Source organism: Anopheles arabiensis, chromosome 2, assembly GCF_016920715.1.
Source record: "Anopheles arabiensis isolate DONGOLA chromosome 2, AaraD3, whole genome shotgun sequence".
In the NCBI taxonomy this organism is placed as follows: Eukaryota; Metazoa; Arthropoda; class Insecta; order Diptera; family Culicidae; genus Anopheles; species Anopheles arabiensis.
The window spans coordinates 42128647-42155254 of NC_053517.1; the positions used below are offsets into that span (position 1 = coordinate 42128647).

The window sequence follows — 26608 nt, forward strand, 5'->3', positions numbered from 1 at the left end:
AAATAATAGCGATAAATGAAAACGCTTTCAAAACTACGATTAGACAACGTGACGCATCGCTGCAAACTTTGAACCCTACGCGGTAAACATTCAGTTTTTTTTTTCTTCAGATTGTCGTCGTCGTTTGACAACCTAAACACAATCGGGGAGAAAAAAACACACTCGCACGGCGCGATTTTTCTGCGACGATTGCAGATTTTGGGACAGAATTTCCCCGTGAACCAAAATGGCATCGAACTCACTCGTGAATCAAAGTGCGGACGATGGAATTCCGTTGGATTTTCTGGCCGAGATGCACGTGGCGATGGACTGTCTGCCTGTGGACGAGGCGGAAGCAGAACGACTGCTGAACGAACGGAAGCACAAGCAGCAACAGGCTCGCGAGCGGGTACAGCGCTTCAACGATGCGTGGAGCATCCAACCTATTCCAGCGGTGAATGCAACGCCACGGATCACGGTGGCCAACAACTTAGGAATCAATGGTTGGCAGGAGTTTAGCAATTTGCGGGACCCACGGCTCGTTGCCAAAGCCAAAACAATTGGCAGCCTGCCGCTTGACATCATCCAACATCCTGTGCCGCACGCTAGCGGGATCAACAACCGGCAACAACAGCCCCACCACTACCATCACCAGCAAGATACGGTGGTGCCGTTGCAGCGAGACGAAGTGTACCAGCATAATGTGCCTGCCGTCGTGAAACCTTTGGAGCATCGGGGTGTCTCGTATTCGGACAATGAGGAAGATGATGTCATATTGCTGCCGCAAGAGCACGAGGAACTGCACCGAGCAGCAAGAGGTCGTTCCAGGAGCCCAGGTTCTCGCAATCCACGGTCGCGCGACACTTCCCGGACACGGGTCCGGGGCGGCCATCGTTCAAGGCGCCACTCTCGCAGTCAGTCCCGCAGCCCCACGCATCGACGTCGCAGGCGACCCACACGCTCCAGGAGCCGCCATCGCAGCCGATCCTACTCACGGTCGCGTTCTAGCTCGCGTAGCTCGGAACATTCGAACGGGACGCAAGACTCGCGCGGAAGATCGTCGTCGCGCCGCAACCGGCAGCAAGGCGGCCCGGACCAAACGGTCATGATGCAATCCATGATGTCAATGGTAATGCAGATGGTTAATAATGGCATCTTGATGGGAGCGTCCAACCGGGCACAAGTCCCAGCAGGTAGTGGCCCCGCGGCTACTCCCTTAGCGGTGGACCCGGGCGCCACACCACAACTGACACCAGCTGCCTTTCGCAACATGTTTGCCAATAGACACTGCTCCGACCGGGGTGGTCAATTTCCGGATGAAGTGGTCAATCTTACCGATAGTTCCTCGTCGACAGTAGTCGAGCAGGGCGAGGACACTAGGCCTAAATACGACGTTTCAACAGAGGTAAATAGCGATCATATCGCAGCTATTTTTTTAGTGTTGTCTCGTATTAAACTTTATTCTCCATCGCTTTAGCTATTTTTGGAAGGTAAGCTTAGTTTTGCCGACTTCCTTGCTCTGAAGCCGTCGGCGAGAAGCGATCTGATTGTTCCGATTGATCCGCAAGGTAAGTAATGGTAGCGTGATAGATCTTGAGCCCTCTGGTCTATACTAATCCGGCACTGTTTCCCACAGTTCCCAAGCGAATCAACGAAGCCATTTCGATACTGGATCAGCAAGATACGAAGAAACACTCGACCCGGTTCCTGTACGTTCCGCCAACCTATTACGACAGTGAAAAAAAGGAAGAACACCTCCACCATCGGTCTCCGTTGGCCTGGAACAGTCAGAACGTACTGTTCGAGAGTACAACACGTTCGAGGGAGGTGAAGCAGTGTCAACCGTTTAGCAATCTGAATCTGAAGCTGAAGGAACTGATCGTGAAGCTGGGCCTTGACGAGGGGCTCGTTTCGCAGCAGCTCGAACAGGTGAAGCTGGCGGCAGCGCTACAGAAGAATGACGGCGATAATGGCAACCGGTCTGCGGTTGGTGCGTCGACATCTGCCAGCATTCAGGCCATCACAGTGTTGCCCCCAAAGCCGGGCACTGGCAAAATACGTCATCTTATCGATCGAGAAGCGCAAACGGACGGTTACGCTTGCATGGAGTGCGTTGCACGGAAAGCCAAAACGATCATTACTACCTCCACACAAACCGCTGCGGCTGCCCCGCGAAAGGACATGGAAGTTCAAACCAACGGTCCGCCACTGTCCGCTCCTAACGTGTTGTCGCTTGACGGGTTGAATGCGAACCAGATTGAAACGATCGAAGCGATCGTGCGCTTCGTCCGCACCCGGCAGCTTGCTGGTTCGATTGAAAGTGTACAGCACGCACTGCGAAATGATCGTGTGACGGCAGCCGGAATGACCCCGACGGTACAGCAAAACGCTCAAAGACTGTTGTCTCAAGTGAAGGCGGACCTACAGCGATCCGGAACCTTCCCGGGAAGCAGCCAGGGCAGCAGCAGTAGCAGCAACAGCAACCATAACCACAACCACAGCAGCATTGCCCAGTATCAGGGTTATCAACAACCACCATTATCTGCTCAGCCTGTACCTCATCTGTACGAACAACAGTTACGAGATCTGCGGATGGGCCACCGGCGTGGCAGTGGCATTACACGAACATTCCACACCACCTCCGTGTCCGAACAGATCTTTCCGGCGTGCTACGACAGCCATCCGCCAATGTCGAAAAAGAGCAAGAAAAAAGGGAAACAACTCCATCATTACAATCAGCATGGTGGTTGGTAAGATTGTTTCGAAAAGATGCCACCACCATTAACTACCTGAAATCTCTTCCACACGTGGTGTTGTACAGTGCGTGCCCACTGTTATGATTTAAAAAAGCATATGTTTTAAAAATGTTGAACTTACCTACCATGATTGGTTTGAGTAAATTGGATTTTACGTTTCTCATATTCTATTTTTCCGTACTCGTGAATTATCATGAACTCAAATTTCGAAAATAAATTTTATTTCGCATCCTGAACGTTGTGTCTAGATGTCACAAAGACGTGTACGATTTTAAAAAACAACCGAAACTTACAGGTACACATGTTTCAAGTGCAGCATCTTCACTTCGGTACTTTCTGAAACAGTTTGTTGCCAGCATACAAAAGGACAGTCCATGCCGCAAACGAAATGCGTTTTTTACACACCAGGTCGTGTCCAATCCTTTCCGATAGCTATAGGCACAAAAATAAGATCACAAACGAAAAATGTTAAGAAGAAGTATAATTAACACACGACGATAATCAGTACAACGTGGGCTGAAGGTACGTAAAGCGTTATCAGAAAGAAATCTTATCGATCACTGTTGTATCAGTCGGGAAAAGAAGACTTTGATATAATAGAAATAAATTTCATCATTCGCTCAGCATCACTACAGCCAACACGTCCTATATTCTAACTGTATTTACATACCTGCTCATTTTACATGCAACACATCTCCTTCGCTTCGCCATGATACAGGAAGCATGATCAGCGCCAAGAGATATCGAGGAAACCTATTGCGAAACCAAAACATAAAATAAAAAAATATCATTAATCAAAATAGTTTTCCAAATAAGCATAATTTGCAGGCTACATGCGACCATTGATTTATCAGAAACATGTTGTCAATCATAAATTTCAGCCGGGGATAGAAGACATTAATTTTTTGTTGCATTTCATCATAGTAGAGTGTGCTTTTTTAAGTAGCATATCATGCAAGTATCAATAATGGATATAATTTGTTTCATTCAGAAAATTCAATTACCTGTACTGTACTTTTGTAGATTTCGGTCATTTATACCACATCACATTTCATAAAGTTGTCTGGAATTACAAGATAACAATAGTTTGTTAATAAATCCTGTCAAAGTGAGTATAACGTGGCATGTATGACTTTAGAATTATGTATATCAGAATATTGGATAAGTAAAATAATCAAACAAAGTCATAAACACGGACCAATTGAATGTTCATCATATAATTTTTAAATGGTAATGATATTCAAGTCTATTGCCTAATGAGACCAGATGGGAGGTAGGTTATTGCATAGTAGGGTCGCGATCTGATCTTCCATTCACGTAACTTTTAAACTAGTCCAGCAATCGACAAAATGCAGCTATCATATAATACAGTAGAACGTCGATTATCCGGGGACGGATTAACCGGCGGGCGGCTTAACCGTGCGCATGAATTTGACAGTTGGCCAATCGTGGCGAACATTTTCTGCGATGATCAGCTTTGTAAAAACATGTGTTGTGGAGCTAACTAGAGTCAAGTGATATTTTTGAAATTCATTTTTGATTAAAAACAATTGTTAAATCTATTGTTATTGATTCAAAAACTATTCCATCAGTGATCAATTGATTGATCTAAGGTGAATTTTTAGTAAAACCAGTAAATTTTACAATTTTATATGAATTTGACATTTCTTGAACCATTATCCGTGGAAATCGATTAACCGGTATCCGCCCGGTCCCGAACTGCCCGGATAATCGACGTTTTACTGTATGTCAAAGATGATATCGATATGGCGGCTCTTAACAGTTAATATATTTCATAGAACTTTCACGCATTTTTGCTATTGGTTTAACAATTTGGCTCTTCACGTGAAACTCTAGGAACATTATTGTAAAATTTGCCGACCGCTGAACTAGTCCATACACATTGAAGAAGACTAAAGGAAGTCTCACTTGATTAAATATTTAAAACAAACCATTCAAACATAGTTAATCTATTTATTTGAGATGCGACAGAAGTTTGACAAATTGACGATATTGAATTGACGCTCCAGAATATATGAGAAAATTATCATACGTTGTGGAAAGGTACAAGTTCAGAATGAGGTAAAACTTTATATTCATTACATACGTAGTTGAAAACTTTCACTTAATCGCACCACCATTTCCACCTGGTCTATTATTTCATAGACATGCAGCTGTTTAAAAAATACGAGTTTACTTTACCTTTCTTTTCTTGTTATCAACGCCTATAGCTTATTTTTGTATATAGCATAAGCAGATAAGATCCGGACGCTGATAAGATAAATTGAGGCACTTGGTTGTAATCTGTAAAGAAAGAGTGGAATGAATAATGAGATCCCATTGTACATCATCATCTAATTAAAATTTTAAAAGATGATACGTATCAGAAATATGGATTGCTATAAAATCATACAATTTCATAAACACGGACCAAATATTTTCATCACAGAAGTATTTCGTGAAAATGATGAAATAAACGAATTATAACCATACCTGTATCAAACACGTGTTCCATTGTCCACAACAAACAGATCTTCCCGAATAAATTCATCCAGAACCTAAGTTGAAACTCATGAAATCAGATAACCTGCCATAAAACAAGAAGAAACAAGATCGTTAGTATACTCTACGTCCAATATCAACACTCGTTTCGGAGAAAAAATTTTCGTTGTTGCATTCATCAGACTAAAAATTGCTTGGGAATGAGTTTTAGCAGCCGAAGAAATTGTTTCATGACGTTCAAACGGTAATTCTTTTCATCATTGAGAGCAGCAACATTCACTATCAACCGAATTTTTAAAACATTTCTTACCTTTTCAGTTGGTTGATCGACTGTTTCAGGATGACTTGTGTGATCCTTCGGAAATCCTGTCATAAAACAAGAAGAAATAAGATCGTTAGTATACTCTTCGTCCAATATCAACACTTGTTTCGGAAGGTGATTTTTCGTTGTTGCATTCATCAGACTAAAAATTGCTTGGGAATGAGTTTTAGCAGCCGAAGAAATTGTTTCATGACGTTCAAACGGTAATTCTTTTCATCATTGAGAGCAGCAACATTCACTATCAACCGAATTTTTAAAACATTTCTTACCTTTTCAGTTGGTGGATCCACTACTTTCGGATGACATGTATGATCCTTCGGAAATCCTGCCATAAAACAAGAAGAAACAAGATCGTTAGTATACTCTACATCCATTATGAACACTCGTTTCGGAGGATAATTTTTCGTTGTTGCATTCATCGGATTAAAAATAGTTTTTTAATGAGTTTTAGCAGCCGAAGAAATTGTTTCATGACGTTCAAACGGTAATTCGTTCATCATTGAGAGCAGCAACATTCACTATCAACCGAATTTTTAAAACATTTCTTACCTTTTCAGTTGGTGGATCCACTGTTTCCAGATGACGAGAGTGATCCTTCGGAAATCCTGCCATAAAACAAGAAGAAACAAGATCGTTAGTATACTCTACATCCATTATGAACACTCGTTTCGGAGGATAATTTCTCGTTGTTGCATTCATCAGATTAAAATAGTTTTTTAATGAGTTTTAGCAGCCGAAGAAATTGTTTCATGACGTTCAAACGGTATTTCTTTTCATCATCGAGAGCCGCAACATTCACTATCAAACGATTTTCTAAAACATTTCTTACCTTTTCAGTTGGTGGATCGATTGTTTCCGGATGACTTGTGTAATCCTTCGGAAATCCTGCCATAAACAAGAAGAAACAAAATCGTTAGTATACTCTACGTCCATTATGAACACTCATTTCGGAGGATAATTTTTTGTTGTTGCATTTATCAGACTAAAAATAGCTTTGGAATGAGTTTTAGCAGCCTAAGATTTTTTTTCATGACGTTCAAACGGTAATTCTTTTCATCATTGAGAGCAGCAACATTCACTATCAACCGAATTTTTAAAAAACATTTCTTACCTTTTCAGTTGGTGGATCCACTGTTTCTAGATGACGTGTGTGATCCTTCGGAAATCCTGCCATAAAACAAGAAGAAACAAGATCGTTAGTATACTCGACGTCTAATATCAACACTCTTTTCGGAGGATAATTTTTCGTTGTTGCATTCATCAGATTAAAAATAGTTTTTTAAAGAGTTTTAGCAGCCGAAGAAATTGTTTCATGACGTTCAAACGGTAATTCGTTCATCTTTGAGATTAACAACAGAAGTAATATGTTTAATTTCACAAAACTTCACCTGAATGGGAATAGCAAAATTTGTTAGCGTTCACCAAAAAGGCTATCAAGTTGAGGATCTTTGATCAAGAATGTTAGAATGTTAGAATAGTTGTAATGTTCTAACGAGTAACGTTATAGCTTTACAAATTAAGAATTGATTTTTCTTCAAAATTAAACACAATGCCATCGGTTTTACCAAAGTGTATGAATATCAGGTGGTCTCATAGCCTGTTTTTCATAGCAAAAGTTGAACGTCACTTTTTGACAGCATGGGTGAAAACATTTCCCCAAACAAGCTTTCTGACGACTTGCCTAATACACAAACAAACTTAGAATCTTCGTTATTTGCACAGAAATACCTTAAAAAGCACTCAAAATATTTGTTATTGTAAGCTAAACCAAATCTGAACTATTTAAATCCATTTTTGGATCAAAATAATGCCGTCGATGAGGACACCAATGAATACTACATATGTGTTGCTAAGAACAAAGCGAACGGTTCCTATGGAAATTCATTTCACCCATTCTGTCAAAAGGAGCTTTTTTTGATTCCGAAATTAGTTGTCAATTTGTATGGGACGAGACCACCTGATATTCATACACTTTGGGTTTTACTACAAAATGCAGCCTACCGAGATACAAAGTACATTTGTAAAGCAATGTGTACCTTCCTTTAAAACTAAAATTGTTATTCGGTTGCCGCTTAATATAGTATTTACTTACTTTGAAATTACACGCAGAGGCGTTTTAAGATTCAAAGTTTCTGGAAATGAAGAAAAAATAAAAAGTTCAGCAATATTAGTTTTTATTATTTTTCTTCAAAATTAGGAAAGCAATTGTCGTAATTTAATCAGAAAAATAGGTTCTTGAATAATCATAGAATTTCATAAACACGGACCAAAATGTTTCATCATAGCATAAATATTACATATATTAATGAAAGAAATGTTTTACGATTCAAATTAGTTTGCTTTATGAAGAGTTTCAAAGATGCACGGTGTCGCTGGGATATTTCGAAAGATTAGCTCATTTTTGTTAGAATTGTCTAGGAAAACACGATCTTTATTATCAAGCAACGGTTGAAGTTTGTAATGAATGATGCTTAACAATGTAGTAGCTTTTCTTAAGCAGAAAAACGAAAACATTTTTTCGTATTCATAAGGGACGAGCGAAGCCCGTATTGCTTAATAAACAAAACAATGTTTATGTGTACCATTTTACACAATTATGTCAACGCATTATAAACAATGAAGCGCAACGTTTAATTTAGTATGAAAAAACACAACCCGATTAATGAATCGTTACTAATTGAATTCGTAAAACTTTCCAATATTGAAGTCAATTATAGATCAAGATTTGATTAAAACATACCTCTATTTACAGTGTCAACTGAATTGAAGAAAAAAGTTCATTTATTCGGTCTAGGTCCTAAAAAACAAGAAGGAAAAACATACATTAAGACATATCAATATTTATCACATTATTTCAAGCAAAAGAAGGATGTGCTTACCTGCTCTGAATGTTTTCTTTTTATTCGATGTCTTTCCTTTCATGTTGATGTTATTTGGACCCTGCAAGAAATAATGGATGTGTTTTAACATGGTTTTATAACATCAATTACTCATTATTTACCTGCGCATTATCCCTTGATCCAGTTCCGAGCAGTCTTAGCAGTTCGCTTAGGTATTCTTGTTCAAACTATCCGATGCGTCACATTGTTAATAGGAAAATGTAGGTGCAGAAGAATGGAAGTAAAAACAAAATTCGTTAGAATTTCACCGTTCTGAGAGTAGATAATAGCGAATTACGTTCCTTCAAATTGTTGAAATGCGCGCGCAAGTCAATTTTTAAAAGATTATGACTAATCTTGTTTATTTTATTTGCCTAACAAATAGTTTGAAGAATGTTTTGAATGTGTGATTCTTTTTGCAGTTCACCCTTCTTATTATAATAATTTTGTTATAATATAATGAACATTCATTGAGTGTTCAATACAGGCGCAGTTCATTTCGACCGAACTCGATCATCTTGCACAGCTGCATGTTTGATTCACAGATAATACGATTCGCAAATAGTTATACAAATAACAATCTCCATTGAAGTGAGGATCTATGGGCTATCAGTGTAGGGGCAATAGTGAAACCCACAATCCTTAACAGCACTTATGGAACCATATGCCTTTTAATATAACTTTTCTTGCAGCATTTTTTTGGTTTTATGCCAATGATCATTAAAATACCGTTGATAATGTTCATTCAAGAATATAAGAAGCCAGTTTTCTGGTCAACTATAATGCAATATATGATACGATACAAACAATTTGAATTTATCTCGAAAAAGTTTTCAACATGGATGATAGGGTACAACTCGAAGTGTTTCCAAGTCGTACAATAAACCTTAATTACTTAAAAAATACTTCTATACTTTTGTAAACTTCCGTATTAGAAAAAAAATCAATTACAAAATAAATAATACTTCAGTTCCTTAACAATCGTTTGAACATTTATTGAACATGTTTTCCAATCAATCCAAATCGGATTGTATTGATGTTGAATATTTCATATATACACAGCAGAGCTGCATGGACGATTTCAGGGATTTGAATTTGCATAAGAAATTTTGTTGAATAAATATTTCTACATAAGAATATTATACTTCTAAATGCTCGCAAATCAAACCCTTTAGTTTAAAATACGGACCAAACGGACAAAATATACAAAAATATAACTTGAGAAATAGTAAAAAAACACACACACAACAAGCTGATACTAATTGCTAATGTTGCAAATTAGCATCCATCCGGTGAAGCTCAATGCCGCAATTTGCTAATCAATTAAATCAAATGATTTTGGCACAATTGTATGCGGCGAGCTTTAGGGCAGCAATAATGAATCTAATTAATGAAAATGAAAGGTATGTTGGTACAGGATTTCCTGGGGTCTCCAAATTTTTGAAATTTTCCTTGACTTTTTCCTCTGGGAAAACGAACTTTTACTTTGTGTTACGCATTTTTGCACATATTAAATAAGAATTTCCAATGTGAATATTCAAAAAGGGTACTGTTTACGTTTCATCTTTTTAAAAGCCCATAGTCCCGAGTTAAATATTTCTCTTGCGTTATCAGCATATGCGTTTCACCGATAAACGAAACGATTGACAGGTGCTGTTTTTGTGTGTATTGGTAGGGAATAGATCGCGGGAATAAGCTGCCATAATGATATTCACATCTTGTAACCGACCACGAAGGAGAAACGGCTCTCGACAGCGCGCGTTAAAATACAGTTTGTAAAATTGTGAAAGCGTGTTCTTGTTTTCATAAAAAAGATAACACAACGTAGGGGTTTGCGCTATCAGGTACTATAGATTTCAATTCTCATCACATACAATTTATTTCCCGCAAGAAAGAGCCAAGAAAGTTTCCCAAAATTATGAGAACCCCTGAAAACACCTGTAATGAAAATTTAAAACCGATTCCACATTGAATTTGTATATATTGTAATAATTATATTATTGTCTGGGAAAAATTTTAATGACAAATGGAAACGCTCGCTTTGTATTGTTGTTGTCGATTTGAATCGAATGCATATCAAAATAGTTGGAACACAAATAATAACTGTAAAACTATTGTAACATGCGTTGCTTAATTTCAACGTCAACACATACACATTGTGCTCAATACGTGTCGGTTCTAAGGAGCAGTATGATCATGATCATACCATATTATGTATGCAATGCCCCCACTCTCTTTACAAAATGGATCTCCAAACTGCTCTGTTTTGTAGTTACTCTCTATATGCATTTCCACAGTTTTCGACGATAAACCTATTACGCTAACGGGAATACCCAACATAACATCATACAGATAACAAAACATACATGTTTTATGCCTTGTGTTAATGTAACGTAAAATATTTTTATATCACAAAAATGTTTTATATGATGTTCATTTATTGTAATTCCTGAAGATTTTGCGCAATCATAAGCATATTATAAATTAATGTAAGATCAGCAGTACATGGACACGCAAATCTTGAAACATTTATCGAATTGATTAATAGAATTCTTTTTTTTTGTAAAAATCATAAAAAAAATTATCCCCCTGACAAGTCCGGCCAAAATAATATCGAATAATATCATTTATGCATGTAAAATGATCTCCCTGGCAAGTTCGGCCAAAATAATATCGAAGAATATCATTTATGCATGTAAAATAGCATGTATTTTTTGCATATTTTGTTTGTATGAATTGTGTCATACGAAATCCAATTTTGATTTGTCACTTGAGCGAGTTAAGTTCTAACATATTGGAGCGACATTGTGGTAAGCATGCATATGCGAAGTGATGTCATGTACACCTAACATACAACACAAGTGTTTGCTAATGAGCATACCACAAGTTGCCACGAAACAGTAGATATTTTTTAATACGAAGAAACTAGACGATCGGAAACATGTTGAAGTTTTCCTAAAATCTATCAATAATCCGATCAATGTTCAAATTTTTTCCAAGCAAACTATAACAGTATACGTATTATTATTTACTGCTCTTCTTTTTCCAGTTTTCATTAACCATTGAACTGTTAAAATAAATAAAACGAAATTCTTATACGATTAGCTTAAAATTAATAAAACATAGATGTGAAAATTGTGCATTAACTATATAATTTTTATATTACCTATATAAACATACGCGTTGGCACACACCAACCAGCGGCAACAAGATGAGAGAAGATATAGATATTATGCCGTTTGTGACGCGGCATAAAATCGAGAATGCATCATCACTTAGCCACGACGATATATTGACGATATGTGGAAGCAGACGGTGTAGGCGTATCACGCACTTGCGGCAAACAAGTTCTTTTGAATCCAATAACCTCGTGTAGACGAAAGCGTTGTATGAACTCTGTTTTGCTCCATCATTTGACGTTCTAAACTAGCAGCGATAATGATCTTTCATCGTGTCACGAAGTCAATAAAGGAACATTGTTAAACACAGTCCCGCACGACGACTTCCAACTTCAGTAGCAGGCATGACGCTATTCTTGTAATAACGATTTTCAATCCTCCAGGATTGTCTTTGCATATTTTCGAGGCTAATCAAAAGCGGACTAACTTCCCCATCGTAGACAAAAAGGTGTTTATGTATAATAACGTGTTTATACTAATAGCTCATATTACACACCAATGTTATGCTGCGTAGCACAGAAGACAGTTTAAAGAGTTTTAGCCATAAAAAATGCAACATTAAATAGTTGAAAAGATCACGTACGACGTACGACGCATGGTCGCGACTTGTTCAATGCCTAATCCTAATACTTGAAATGTCAACAAAATAGATTTACATTTATAGCATCGCAAAAGCAATTGGTAAATAATTTTTTTTGTTAAATGTACAAGTTGTCCCTGAGATACGCGATGTTGTAAATGCAGACTGCGGAGAAGCCTCGTATGTCGAAGTTCGTGGTTTCCAGCTAGAATATATCTAATATTCGTTTTAAATAAATTTGAACAACTGCCATTGATTTAGTATTTGACAATTGACATATCAAACCAATTACAATTTTCAAATTTAGAAAACCCCGCATCTCACACCCTCACACGGTACCCAATATACAAAGGTACCGCGCATCTCTGGGACTACCTGTAATTAAAACTTAAATGCATTTAGAGACGAATCTACGTGCAGGTTCATGAAAGGGTAAAATCATTACATGATTAGTAGTTTTGTATATAATTTGTGACAAATTTAATCAAAATCTCGAATGATTTCATGCAGAGAGACTACTAAAATAAATTATGGAAACAAATGTCAAACGTAAATTGAATCCTAATGATGTGATTTTTATAATGACATTAATAATCAGATAAGAACATAAGAACGTTAATACACACCATCTACAAAATTAAAACAACAAAAAGTGTAGTAAGGCTAATCGTTAACTGGCAAATCCCAACAAACGACAATTAGTCGTTTGTTTTGTTTTTAGTAAGTAGTAAGTAAGCGGTTTGATTTGAAATAAAATTTAAAAACTACCCAATTCAGTACAATTAAAAATCAGGTAATTCACAACATGAATACTAAATGAATAAATGGACAACCACAATTGAAATACCAAAGAGCATCCCCTTTGAATAATAACACAACAATACACAGAATTGTTCTTATACATTTGCTATTCTCTTATATTCGTATTCCAATGATGTATGTTTGTAATATATTACTAGTTTTGCTTTGCAACCTGATCTTAAGGTTGATTAAAAAAAAATACACATATTATTCATCTGATCATTTTTAATCAATGTTAACGCCAGTTATGTCACACACTCCTCAGGCGGGTTGATATTAATGGAAAAAATATTATTCTTCGCATACATCCCCCGTCAGTAAGTGATGAGTATATATGATTGGAAGGGGACAGACACACTAAATGAAACATATAGAATTATAGGGTTGTTAAATGTTTAAGTAAGCACAAAAAATCATTCTCAGTTCTAGCTCAACATGTAGCCAGTCAGTATGTTTCGTAGCAAAATGATCATTCGTGATCGTATGATATCGTTAACACTATTAACTTTGCTTTTAATTATAGGCATGTTTAAAACGTCTTAAATTTTGCATGTTAGGATGTCATAGACGGTACGGCGATTCTTTAAGACACGACACTCGACCCGTTTGACGTTTTGAAGAACCCAAACGTTTGGGTCAAAATGTCGTCAAGGCTAATCTTACTCGGGGTCGCATGTTCATCTAATTGGACATTAAAACGAAGAAATTTGTCACAAAAAAGAGAAATAAATATTTAAGCATCAGTTAGTTGTTTGATCTTCTCATCCACTCCAAAAATGTGTAGAAATACCTTCTAAAGTAGAAATATAGATGTAGAAAAACGATCCCGCACAGCGTTAGTATTAAGAATTGATCTAGACATAATATACTAGTATACACCACATACACAGAGAAGTGATTCTTTTTCTCCGGGTTTACATTTTGATGAAGCAATTACTGCAATTTTAACATAATGTTCATTATTTTCATCATTTGTTTTTTTTTTTCAAAAATTTGTTTAAATAGTACAGTAGTTAATTTACTTTCTTTTATTTGTTACACTGAGTTAGTGTATTCTATAAGATCAATTTAAAAATGGTCATACATACATACATTATTCCTTAGCGATTGATAAAAGTTTATACTACCCTCGATGGGGATATTATCTTACTTGGCTAATTTGTTTTGTTTATATCGAACAATTGTTTGTCCAGGATACTAAATTATTTGTGGTTCTTTTCCGTTGGTAGTAGAGTACATGCCTATCCGCCTGGAAAAGTGGCGGCATTCATTATTCATCGGGAAAAGAAGACAACCCATTTTTTCCATCCCAAAGAGATCAAGATCAAGTGTTTATGGTTATAGAAATAAATGATGGTTTCAAAGAGGATTTGTAGTTTTTTACTAAAATCAAACTGATATTGACACATACATTTGGTGAAAAATATCTGAAGGAAAAATGGTAAACCTGTAATCACAAACGCTATCCACACGCCAACATCCTGACGATAGTGAGAGTTTAAAAAAACTCACAATGATGGATAGAGTCAAGTCAATGGGAATAGTTGAACATAAAAGTGTCAAAATTCGCTCTCTGTTTCCATATTGAAAGTCAAATCATTTCACACGAAGGAAAGGAATTGTTGAATACGATAGGAGTCGTAAACAAGTTTCTGAAGTCCCTCGCACAGGTAGTTCAAAGTTTGCACGTTTTGAAGTAAGATCGTATTGATCTGATCTCAAGAGACATAACAGAGAATATCAGCGATGATTTTTACACCACGCTATGAACCAATGTCTTCACTGAAATGTCTCTTTAAAAGCGTCGGCGCTTATTTTGAAAATCATCATTGTTGTTACGACGATCTGGTGTATTGTTCATCCAATTGTTACGATTGCCTCCGAAATTGTTTCCACGCTGCTGTTGTTGTTGCTGTTGATGCATTTGCTGCTGTTGCTGCTGTTGCTGCTGCGGTTGCGGTCCATCATCAAACCGAGTTGGTCGGTTTTGACCGTGATCGTAATCTCGGACGGTCGGTTCCTATATTGGCAGGATCATAATAATTTATTTATTTGAACAACATTAAGAGCATATTAAATAGGGGTGTGGGTTGGTTGCATTATAAAAATAACGAACGATTAAGGACAAGACAGACGACCCAAACGATGAACGCACCGAACTTTCCAAAATCGTGTGGTACCGGAGACGAAGAACACACAACACTCTGTATGCCTTCCCATACATGGTTGGTATGGTAAATGGTTGCACTATTGAACAGATGTCGTTCATAAGACACGCCATTCTTCCGTGTGAAAAGACCCATAGAGCGATGGACGGTACGAAGATATTGATTGATCTAGATGCGGAGTTTACGAGTATGCTGGCTAAATGGCGACATTTTCTCATAAATCATGATGTTGTTTAGCTGGGCGGGCATACAAGTATAGGCAATATTTGAATGCGACGATATTTTAGTTGTTCTGATGTGTGTTTGTTCACATCAGTGATGTAGGAAATAAATAGTTAAGTTCGATAGGTTCATATAAAAAGAAGTGACCGACAGGCTGCATCCCTTTCTCTACGCTTATGAAGGTGGATTGAATAAGCGGTGGACAAGACGTGGGACACTTTACTATCGTGGTAAGTTTGACCGTAGTCAACGATAGAATCACCATTAAAATGAAAAGGTGTGACGATACATTATATTGTGAAATAATATAAATTGATTTGATAGTAACTTAAACAATTTTGTTCAAACAGAGCAACAGTTGTTCAAACAGACCAACTTTCATACAACATATAAACAAAAAAAACTGTTACTTTCAATATAGTTCCGTAGCGCTAAATTTAAGGCTAACAAGTACATGACAAGTACACAAAGAACTGACGTTAATGCCAATTATTTTATGTTAAGCGTATATTTTTGTTCCTTTCTTATGAACACAAGATTGGTGAATATTATAAAGCGAATGGCTTCTTTATGTTAAAAATAATCAATTGTAACTTAAAGCGATCTTCACAATTGCTTGGGTTTTAATGGCAAACGTTAGATATCTCAATTCTGATAGCATACTTCTTTTTCCACATTTCATTACATCAATGCTATTAAAGGACTATGAACGGGATCCATAGTTATAGGGTTAAACAAAACAAAAACAAAAATAGAATGATGTTTGCAATTTGCTGCAATATATTCATTAAAACTAGAGTAATATATTTTTATGAAACGGTTCATGGGTTTACAGCAGGCAACAAATAGCGTCTGGATAGACTTGATCCATTTAATATGAGAAGGAAGAATATGTAGTTTCGTATGTATGATTTAAATCTGCAAAAATATATTGCATAAATTCGTAAAACCGCTTCTGTAACGATCAAGCAATATTTCCGTGCCGAAAACCTGATTTGTCCAGTAAAAGTGTAGCAGAAGTAACAATTTGTATTGTTCGATGGTAGTCACAATATAGTTATGTTTGCAACGACGAGTACGGTTGATAGTCATTGATGGTGATAATTCGAGTATAAATATAAATTGCTAGGACCTCTTTTGGAGGTCCAGAGTGGATATTTCTTCTTCTTTTTGGGCGCAACAACCGTTGGCGGTTAAGGCCTACCAGTACCACTAATGGGCTTGAGTATTAGTGACTTATTTATTTTACTCATAGCAGGATAGTCAGTCCTACGTATGGGAGACGACACTGTTCATGATAAGGTGCTTGAACCCAAGACGAACATAATGTTTTTAAGTCGTTCTAGATGACAACTGTACCACGATGCCGGGCCTTCCCAGAGTAGACTAATTTTTGTTTATTTTTCGCAAAAAATATTGGATACACTTGTCCCATAGTAATTGGAGCTTAACACTCAAATTTGTTTAGTTGAAATGTTTTGTCATTCAATTTCCATTTGTATCATATATGTAGAATAATATTCATCTTTGCTAAAATAATATTATCTATTCTTTGGTGGAGTAGAATGTAATCTTCTCTGTTTCAAAAAGGCATTTTTCATAGTTTCAATAACCTCGGTCGCATTCTTTGGTTAGGTATAACGAGACAAAATATCGCAAACCTATGATTAAGAACCTCCGTGAAGTGTCTTTCACTGTCAGGAATCTGGTGTATTAACAATCGCTAGTTCATTATCCTTCTTGCCCTTGTATTATAAATAAACAATATGGTAGCGTACGGATATGAAGCATAGTTTGCCATGTGTGTTGAATGTACCGGTAAACGAGGTGTGTTTATTTTGCTCCAACGATAACGAGGGATGAGAGATCACACGACGCAAGTGAGGGGTGGTAGATGATGTTTCTCCCCGCACTGCTTGTATTTGCTTCGGCGTTTTGAATTATACATTAGCGTAAAATATACGACGATTAAATTGTATTGTAAATTCTTATCTGTTTGTGTGGTTTTCTATGTATTTTATACAATTTGAAAAGCATCGCAATACGAGTGAATCGTCCTCTTTACTCATGCTTAGCATGTGGAACAGCAGCTCATAAAACACGTATAAGCGCATAAAAACAACACTTTTCTCTATTGAACGTTTGGTTTTGCTCCACCAACCTAAGACAGGCACGGAGGCAAAGCATGTGTGAAGAACACTAATTTACATGCACAAAAACCATATTGAAGTGAAGGAGGCGCAGAACATTAATATTAACATATAAGTAAGCGAGCCGGACCCTGAATCGGTTATTGTGACCTCACAGTGAATTTACTCAAAAACGTTTGACAGTCAACATGTTAAGCTACATGCGATAAGATAATATAAATAATTAACAGGCGTTGGTTGAATTTAATGAGCGAACGAAAAAATAATGTAAAGAATAAATTAAAGCATATTTCACAAAACATGCAGTTTCATGGTGAACCAACAGGATTGGTCGATTATCACACGGCTATCGAACATAAGCCAGAAACTATGTCTCTTTATGCGCCTATTTTACTCTCACAATCGAGTTGTAGTGAAATTGATAAATCTACGATGTGAGTTTGACAAATGTTATAAAAATATCATTTGCAGGATTTACACGAATCCAGTAGAAATTAATACAAAAAATCTACCTATAATTACAATCACGACGCAGATTAACAATAGTCAGCGATTAATAGTTGTAGGGAAGCCTCCGCAATTAAGGCCGATAGAACGGATTGATGATAAATAAATAGACGAAAGCGCGAGACCGTAAGCGGTTTTGGACACTCCTGAGGCAGGCAGACCAAGATCGCAAAGCGGTTTTCGAGCGATAAGTCAATAGATCAATAGGTTATGGTACCAAAAGAGCTTCGACGACGATTTCACGGACATTTAAAAAGAAGCAACTATTTAAAAACTATAATGCATAATTCATGAACACACATACACATCTAGAGTACTCCAGTAGAGGGTAAATGCGCAGCTAAATTCTTAAAATGAAATAAAATCAATCTTTTTCTTCATATTTAGAGTACGCAATTGTGGCTAAAATAGATATCTTGTTTTAGAGCGCAACGACCGAACTTGTCGAAGTATTCCTCTTAATTGTGCATTGTTACATAAGAATTTTGTCCATAGAACAATAATACGGAGGGTTAGATCTTTACGAACGAATCTCATCATGGGAATGCGTTTTTAAATCCTAATGGTTTGGCTTCAACTTTTAGTCGTTTGACCGATCGCATCGAATAAAACGTAACGTAACGTCCTACGCGGACATGCCAGCCTATTCAGGCTTTCGAGACTATTTTAATACCACGCCGCCGGATAGACAGTACTTGATACGACGGACGGACCATTCTAGTCTTGAGCCCACGATGGGCATTTTAATGAAGTCGTGTGTTTGACGACTGTACCACGGGACTGTCCCCGAAATCATCAACCTTCTATTTCCAGGATTAATATATTACGATTTACCGATAGTTAGTGCATTAGTAAATATACATTACTTTTATTTAAAGCCTATCACACGAACAGCGAAATCCATTACATGAGAACTATAAGAGTACCAGGGAAGAGATATCGTAACAGCGGTTCGTCAATATGATTTAAAACTGACTACTATTATAATATTGTATAATTAGAGTATTATGAACTTCATAATACCAAATCTTTTCGCTTATTTATAAAACGGTTTCCTTAACGCTTCTTGTATGATTATATGCAAATATTAAAAAAGAAAGCGGAATAGAGAACAAATTTTCAAAATGGCAATCTTCAAACTAATAATATGAACCAGTGGATAATGTGTTGAAAATACGTGCAAAAATGAAACATCATCTTGGATGAATGAGAAATTAAGTGTATATCAATTTTGAATGTATTTATGTCAATACCATAATATTCATATGTTGTTTGCGATGGCAAAAAATACTCTTACAATCGCCCCATAACCCTACCGTATCGGACAATAATATGATAGAAGCATGAACATACTTTTTGATAACTAACCGGCTAGAGCTGAGTATTTGCGAACGTAAAGACCCTCAACACCAGCCAGAGAAGATCTTTTTAGGATTATTTGAGAACAATCGCGGCAGTCTTAAACCTTCATACTTTTCATACAGTTTCACTCATTTTCTCACATGGATTATTAGTTTGGTTCAACAAGTGCCATCATTTTTCAACAAATTTGGCTCTTTCGGTAGAAAAGTTTGCGACCCATGGTATAGACCAACAGATATAACAAATAAGACGAATTAATTGTTGACCATTTGTTTGTTTTCAACCAATCCAAAATGAAATACGACAAAACGACAGAAAGAAATAATTCAATTCGAGTAATGGAGCAGTATATGGTAATAAAACGACAAAGAACCATTTTTTATCCATTCTCCAAGCGTATTTATTCCAAACAGGTGACAAACTGCCAAGTAAATTTGCAACCGCAATTTTCACCAGATGTTATTGATGTATGCGTAAACGCTCGCTCCCAGTGTGCCAAGCACCGATTATTGCGGCAGCGTAGTAACACTCGTTCATTCTCAAGCACGAAATAGATGCATCCGCGCGGAATCGCTTCAGTATAATAACACCGGTGAAGGAACTGCTCTGAGCGGAAATTTTAGTATGTCACCGGAGCATTTGTACCACGAAAACGACCTCAAGTCGACGGTAGGGTTGAGATTCGAACCTCAAACGGCTTCTATCGAAGCAGTCCCGTTTGAATCTCCGTAAGACCAACAGAGATTAACACAATATTATTGAATAATTGTTTCAATGTTGGAAGTAGAAGAGCAGTAAAATGAATAATATTTCCCAGAAACCGTTCAGAGTAATTCATAAAAAAACGTTGGAAAATACTCGTATGAAACGATTTCAGTGCTATAATTAGTTATGGTGATTTAACCGATGTCTCATAATGTCATAATGTTTCCATGAGTTGTCGTAGAAACAATTCAATGCACAATTACAGCTCTGCCACATCGACTGCGAGAAGAACTTACACTAACGTCTTTAAATATGTTATTGATTAATGTTGTACAGTGCTCTGTACAGTACATATGACGATTTTGCAAAGTCAGCGTTATACGCATTGTAATTATAGTGCATTTTGAAAATCAAGAGAAAAAGATACAAAATCTTCATCATCTAGTAGAACAAATATGCAAACACGACGAGAAACATAACCTCCATGATGACTCCAACATACACACGCGCTTACGAACTAAATGATAGTTAGTCAATTACAATTGACAAATTTACGACTTAAAAAATTCGTCCAGCGTAACCGAATGGGGAATAATGGAAAAATCCATAACAACATTACCGAAGATGACGTGGAGGACAACTCGGACATTATGACCAGAACGAGTTAATGATATACCAGCTAAGTTTTGTAGGAAAGTTCCTACAATATATAGATTCGTGCCATTTGTTTTCACAACTCTGCATGGAGTTTAATTGCTGTCTAACAAATCACCATCACCATCATTCATGACCAACCGATAGTCGTTGCAAACATAAACAAGAAATACCGAAACCATCGATAATAGAGATTAGCGGAAGATTTGGTTATCCAAACTGTGTAAACAATATCGATGATTCGTAAGTATACGATTTCAAAAGCCTTCATCAAATAAACACCAAAAATGTTTCTCGCCTATAAGTGTGTGCTACAAAAGCATTTGCTTCCGATAGCGGACCATTTAGGAAGATGATAACGGCGCTCCACTAACTTGTGAATCAATTGATCCGAAGTAGAAAGTGAAACGGCATAGTGAAAACAGAAAAAAAAGTTCGCTAGATCAAGAACAAAAACAGATCGACTTACCATGTTGCCGAAGTTACCATTGCCGCCACCGCCGCCGCCGCCGCCGCCACCACCACCACCGACAACTTGATTCATCATATCAAAGTTACGGCGGTTATCGATGCCACTGCCGCCACCCCCATCACCACCACTACCCATACCACCCATATCGTTCATTTGCTGCTGCGGATCGATGATGTTCATCTGGCGATTCTGTGCAAATAAAAAATGAGTTAACTCTCCACATTTTCAAAGCGATAGAACAAACTGTTCTTTATTTCATATTACCTGCATGAACATGTTGTTTTCTTTTTGTCGGCGATGCAATTCTTCATCCGATCGTTTGATACGGGTAGTCATTTCTTCGAGTTCCGTTTTAATCTGAATGTCATTGCGTTGACGGGCCTCCTGCACCTGGCGCTCCTTCATTTCCCACTCAGCCTTTTGACGATCGCGGTCCATTTCGCGTTGGCGCAGTTCTGGAAGATGAACGGAAAGGAGTTACTAGTGCCGCATGAACTTCCCCCCACGGACCCTCTCTCCTCCTTTATTTGATGGCATATAAGATTATACTTACGCTCTCGCAGCAACTCTGTTTCCTGCTCGTATCGAGCGTATTCCATCTGTGCTTCGAGCTTTTCCTCCTCCATGATCATCTCGCGCTTCAACGATTCGGCCTTCTGCTTGAACAGTTCGTGCATGTGCTTCCAGCGTTGGCCATACTCGAACTCGAACGAACCGTGCTCGGCAAAGCGCGGCCCTTGCTGGCGTGCCTTCAAGAAGTCGTTTTGCTTCTTGTTGAGCGACTTTTCCGGCAGCCCATCGTTGTCATCCTGGTACGTGTACGGCTCCACGATGACTGGCCGCAATGACGCGGTCAGGAAATAGCATTTCTCCGTACAGTATCGTATGGCAGCCATCGCGCCGGGCTTGTTCTTAAACTCCACAATGCCCTCGCCGGTCGGTTTACCACGCTCATCCACCTGTACGACGGCTCGCTCGAGCGGACCGAACACTTCGAACGCTTTGTACAGCAGCTCGTTCGTGACGTACGGTGTCAGATTCTTGACGCGGATCGCTGTTGCATTCGGGGCGAATCGCACGCGTAGCACACGGTTCTTGCGCGTGGTACCGTCGAGGCCGCGCTTTGCCGCCTCAGCATTCGAGAGATAATCTACGCGCACAAAGGCGTAATTTTTCTCCTTGTTCATGAACACTTCGCTGATCTCGCCGTACACTTTGAACATATCAACCAGCTCGTCCTCCGTTACATCGTTGGTCAGGTTGCCGACGTACAGCCGATTGCGGCCAGAAAATTTCACATCCTGTGCCTCGATCGGTGGAATTTCGAACAGCGGTCCGGCCAGCTGGCGAAGCTTCTCGTTGATAAAGTAAGCTTCACCGCCACGCCGACGGTCGCCGAAACTGTTATCCATCTGAATAAATAAAACCATAAAACCAACATGTTATTTCAACCCATCACACGCGCGTTTGCTTGTAACAATTTTCATGGGACATCGACGCTTTGCAGTTAATACGCTAACCATGAACATTATTAAAAAAGAAATAAAAATTTCGAAAATTTTAAACAACCGCCACAAATTGAAAGCATTTGGTTGTAATAATAATTGCCTTGCATCATGTAGCAATTAGTCTTTGGATACCGCCGTAAAAACGGCCATTTTGCTAGACTACGCCATATGCGCGTGTTCTAGCTCTACCCGGACGCCATCTTGAAATGCAAAATGCTAACGCGTACATTACTCACATCATTTCCTCCGCGGTTGTTGCCCCGATGCATGCCACCCCGGTTCTGGTGCTGATTGGGACCGAAATCCTCTCCTCCTATTTGTTGAGGGTTTCCTCCATTGTTGCCGGGACGATTGTTTCCGGGACCACCGTTATTGTTGGGATTGCCACCGCCGCCACCAGCATTACCACCCGGACCGCGATTGCGATTCGGCATGCTCTGGCGATTCTTGCTATTGTTGCGATTATTTCTGTTCATGTTCTTGTTTCCCGGTCCACCCGGTCCACCCGGGCCGCCTGGTCCGCCTGGTCCGCCGGGTCCACCCGGTCCGCCCGGGCCGCCTGGGCCGTGCTGATCGGGCCCAGCTTGATTATTGCCTTGCATAGGGCCGGGACCCCCACCACCACCCCCATGCGGTTGCTGCTGTGGACGCTGCGGCAACGGGGACCCATTAATTTCTTGCTTCACAGCAACATCCATTTTCGCTTGTTTCTTTTACGTTCGGGAAGCTTTAAAACACCGATACACAATCCCAAATTATGTAATTCTCAAACTACACTTCACTGTCAGCCACTCACTTGCTCACATCAATCGATCAGCGACCGCACGATGAGCGAACAACTTGCTTCCGTTTCCCACGAACACCAAAGAAAAAGTGAGCATCAAGAAAGCTGCTTCCGTCGAACCAACCTGTCAAGCCCGTGCGCACAGTGAATCACGACCCACGACAAAACGGACTGCTCAAGATGACATGCTGCAGTAGCGTCTACACGTTCATGTACCACAATCTACGTATTGTTGCTGTAGAAAACTACCCTGTTGGAGGTTTTAAATTCCTTTCTGCACGGAATAAAATCCTAAATTCAATTTCATATGATGGAAAGCATTTTTGTTGGTTAAAAAATTCATACTAAAACTGAGGCGTATGTTCTAATTAGAAAATTTTAGGGTCAATGTTTGATGTTGTGCGCATTTTTTATGCAGAAAAAAAGCCAACTCTAACGATAAGCATTAAAGTTAATAATTTCCATGTTTTATGAAACTTTGTCTACTTTCAACATAATTCATTTTGGTCGATAGGCCTACCGTAGTGCGTATCCTTGCCAACCGCAGGCAAAAAACTGTCAAACAGAACCCAGGCATATAGAACTCGGCGCAGTTTTGTTCTAAAAATAAACATTTTTCTTTCAAACCTGGTCCCAGCTGCACTTTGGTGTTAGAGGTTTCTTTTTATGTTGGTGAAGTATCTTTAGCTAGGAAAATTCATAATTTGGAAGCCCAATCGCCCAGCTGTTTAGAAGCGTGTGCTCGCCAATCCCGTCCGGCTGGCCCACGGACGGTACAGGAAAGAAAGGCCTTCGCTACACCATCGGTGATGTGGAGCTTAGCCCCTCGATCCGACAAAGCGCATCGATGTCCGCCAGCCACCACCGGATGATTATGTATCCCTAGTGTACGCAGAGGGAACCAGCGCACCATTCGCCGCCCCTTCCCGGGTGGGGAGCCTAGCAACGGAGTGAACACGCAGGAATAACAATGGGAAATCCAAGCTTAACTTACGAGATTTTACTATATCTCAACTCGTTCTATTTCGGAATGTTCGCTACCTGCGAGCTGGGAATGCTCACGCTGAAGGCAGTCAATTTAAAGTATCCGGATCACATTCTGCTTCGTGAGGCGTGCATTCTAGTGGCGCTGTGTTTGGTAGAAACGATCCGAATCATTCTCGGCAGGCGGGGCAGTCTTAGCGATCACGGTAAGTACGTTTTTGGACAAACGGCAGCTGCAATGTATGCCATCGCAGACAAAATCGTTGCGATGCGGTACGGGTAACAAACAAGGGTTACTTGGTGTTTATAAATAGTCTCAACGTCTGACCCGCGTACCCGTAATATCATGGGGGGAAGATTGAACTGTAGAGAAGCAACAAATATTACCTCTACCGTCATCACATGCGCCACATGCTATGCTAATCGTGGGTTAATTTTGTTTTTCCATTTCTTTGTAGGCTGGCAAGTAATTTTGTCCGTATTTCTCACTATTCCCTGTGGAATGGGCGTAGGATATCTTCTTTTTTACCAGCTGCACCGGCTACGCCTGGAGTACATCCTATGTGCCTTAATGTTATCACTACAGGCAGCAGAACTGTTCTTCGCAATACTGTTCGTATTCACGCTCTGTCGACCGCCTTCCTACGATTAATCGCTCTGTAGACTACTACTGCACGGCCGCAACTGGTGCAGTCACGCATATTTTCGGCAGTGGGATAATTCCTAACGACTTACCGTTCCTGGCCGTGTCCACGATACTGCCGCGGTGCGCATCCGAATTGTGGCACAGATATCGCAGTCGTCGTTGCGAAACCAATATGTGCCCGTTCGGATCGGATAGAACCACCGCCAAATTCACCAACATGATCATCATCACCATCATCGTCATCATCTTGCTCAAATGGCCAAACCAACACGATAACAACAACAACAAAACAAAAACTGTGCCATCGTAAGGCTGGTAGTTACTAGGTGCCACGTAGTTTATCGTAAAGAGACAGAGCGACCATTTGTATGCTGGCAACATCATGCGACAATACTGGTCGCGTGAAATACACACCGTATCATGGACATGGGCGTTAGAATAGGCAGAGCAAAGCAAACGTAGTCGGCTTTCGAAAAGGGGTCGAACTGCAGTAGGGTAGACAGGATGCTTAATTGCGCACAGCGCGCCCCGTGCTGTGGCTAGCGAGAACTTTTTTTCAGTTTAATGACTTATACTGGCACCGCCTTTTCTAAAGATGCGCACTATCATAGAATTCACCCGATAGGCTTTCCTAAACCTAAGTGCACAAAAGTGAGTCTTTTCATTCAATACCAAAGAGCTTGATTTCTAGTCTAGAAGTATAACTACATTAAAGCAACATTTTCGATCTGCGAAAGATACCCGTTGCCGGAACGTGGTACTTTCTTTTACCTACTCAAATACTGCATGTTTGTAATATACCCTACACTTTTTTCTATCGTACGCTGCAGAGTTGCACCTTTACCTTGACGGTTGCATTCTCTTAAAAAAAACTATAAAAATCAAAACTACTACTAGCAATAGCAACAAAATGGGCAGCGACAAAATAAGCGGGTTTCAGAAAATCTTAGAAACTAGACATTGTTGATACATGCATGTGGTAATGCGACAATTCTTAGATAAATTTGGAATATAAAATTTGTATCTGCTCATCTGTGTCAAATATCAGGTACCAGTGGGTACATGCGCAAAAGAGGAAGGACAATTAAAAGCAAATACTTCAATATTTCATCAATCTTGTAATAATACAGCGTCATAAAATTTTGAAACATGTTTACTTAAGTGTAGTGAACCGGAAGGTTTGAAAAAAAAAACACGCATATATCAATCCACTCAATAACTGACCAGTAATAAACATACGTGCACGTTTGAACATTGCGTGATTGTGACGAAGAATATCGCTCCCGTTCCGACCGTGTAAAATTGCACACAAGCGTGTGTGGTGTGTCCTGTTTTAGGATTTTGTTGGCAATAGTATACATCGTATGGTTGATATTAGCAGAATCCAAGCCCAATGTATCTAGACAAGGTAAACCGTTTCAAATACAACACCTCGACAAATAAGCCTT

The 26608-nt window shown here is 39.0% G+C and overlaps 3 protein-coding genes and 3 non-coding genes across 21 annotated transcripts; 2 read left to right on the forward strand and 4 right to left on the reverse strand.

The window, feature by feature from the left end:
* The first annotated feature begins 118 nt into the window (after positions 1-118).
* On the forward strand, positions 119-2971 carry LOC120908538. The gene is made up of 3 exons (XM_040319658.1): positions 119-1384; positions 1457-1547; positions 1616-2971. The coding sequence occupies exons 1-3, from the start codon at positions 227-229 to the stop codon at positions 2731-2733; spliced, it is 2367 nt and encodes a 788-aa protein (XP_040175592.1). The 5' UTR covers positions 119-226; the 3' UTR covers positions 2734-2971.
* On the reverse strand, positions 2940-23650 carry LOC120908539 (hrp65 protein-like). 16 transcript variants are annotated; one of them, XM_040319662.1, is made up of 18 exons: positions 22983-23628; positions 21792-22650; positions 21503-21693; positions 21236-21427; positions 8561-8626; positions 8439-8499; positions 8300-8356; positions 7652-7691; positions 6671-6726; positions 6389-6444; positions 6109-6164; positions 5829-5884; positions 5548-5603; positions 5229-5322; positions 4938-5039; positions 3740-3798; positions 3406-3488; positions 2940-3167 (listed from the first exon to the last, which is right to left on the reverse strand). In XM_040319662.1, exons 1-7 carry the CDS (start codon positions 23442-23444, stop codon positions 8337-8339), a joined length of 1851 nt encoding a protein of 616 aa, XP_040175596.1. In that variant the 5' UTR covers positions 23445-23628; the 3' UTR covers positions 2940-3167; positions 3406-3488; positions 3740-3798; positions 4938-5039; positions 5229-5322; positions 5548-5603; positions 5829-5884; positions 6109-6164; positions 6389-6444; positions 6671-6726; positions 7652-7691; positions 8300-8336. The 16 variants fall into 16 exon arrangements, with proteins under 16 accessions (XP_040175596.1, XP_040175603.1, XP_040175601.1 ...); XM_040319669.1 differs by lacking the exon at positions 6389-6444; XM_040319667.1 differs by lacking the exon at positions 6109-6164.
* Positions 3880-3954, reverse strand: LOC120899246. Its single transcript, XR_005739049.1, has one exon. It is a non-coding gene; the product is annotated as a small nucleolar RNA U18 (small nucleolar RNA).
* Positions 5114-5185, reverse strand: LOC120899244. Its single transcript, XR_005739047.1, has one exon. It is a non-coding gene; the product is annotated as a small nucleolar RNA U18 (small nucleolar RNA).
* Positions 7775-7847, reverse strand: LOC120899240. Its single transcript, XR_005739043.1, has one exon. It is a non-coding gene; the product is annotated as a small nucleolar RNA SNORD18 (small nucleolar RNA).
* A 448-nt stretch (positions 23651-24098) lies between the features above and the next one.
* On the forward strand, positions 24099-26603 carry LOC120895420 (transmembrane protein 216-like). The gene is made up of 2 exons (XM_040298770.1): positions 24099-24720; positions 24973-26603. Exons 1-2 carry the CDS (start codon positions 24501-24503, stop codon positions 25164-25166), a joined length of 414 nt encoding a protein of 137 aa, XP_040154704.1. The 5' UTR covers positions 24099-24500; the 3' UTR covers positions 25167-26603.
* The last annotated feature ends 5 nt before the right edge of the window (positions 26604-26608 follow it).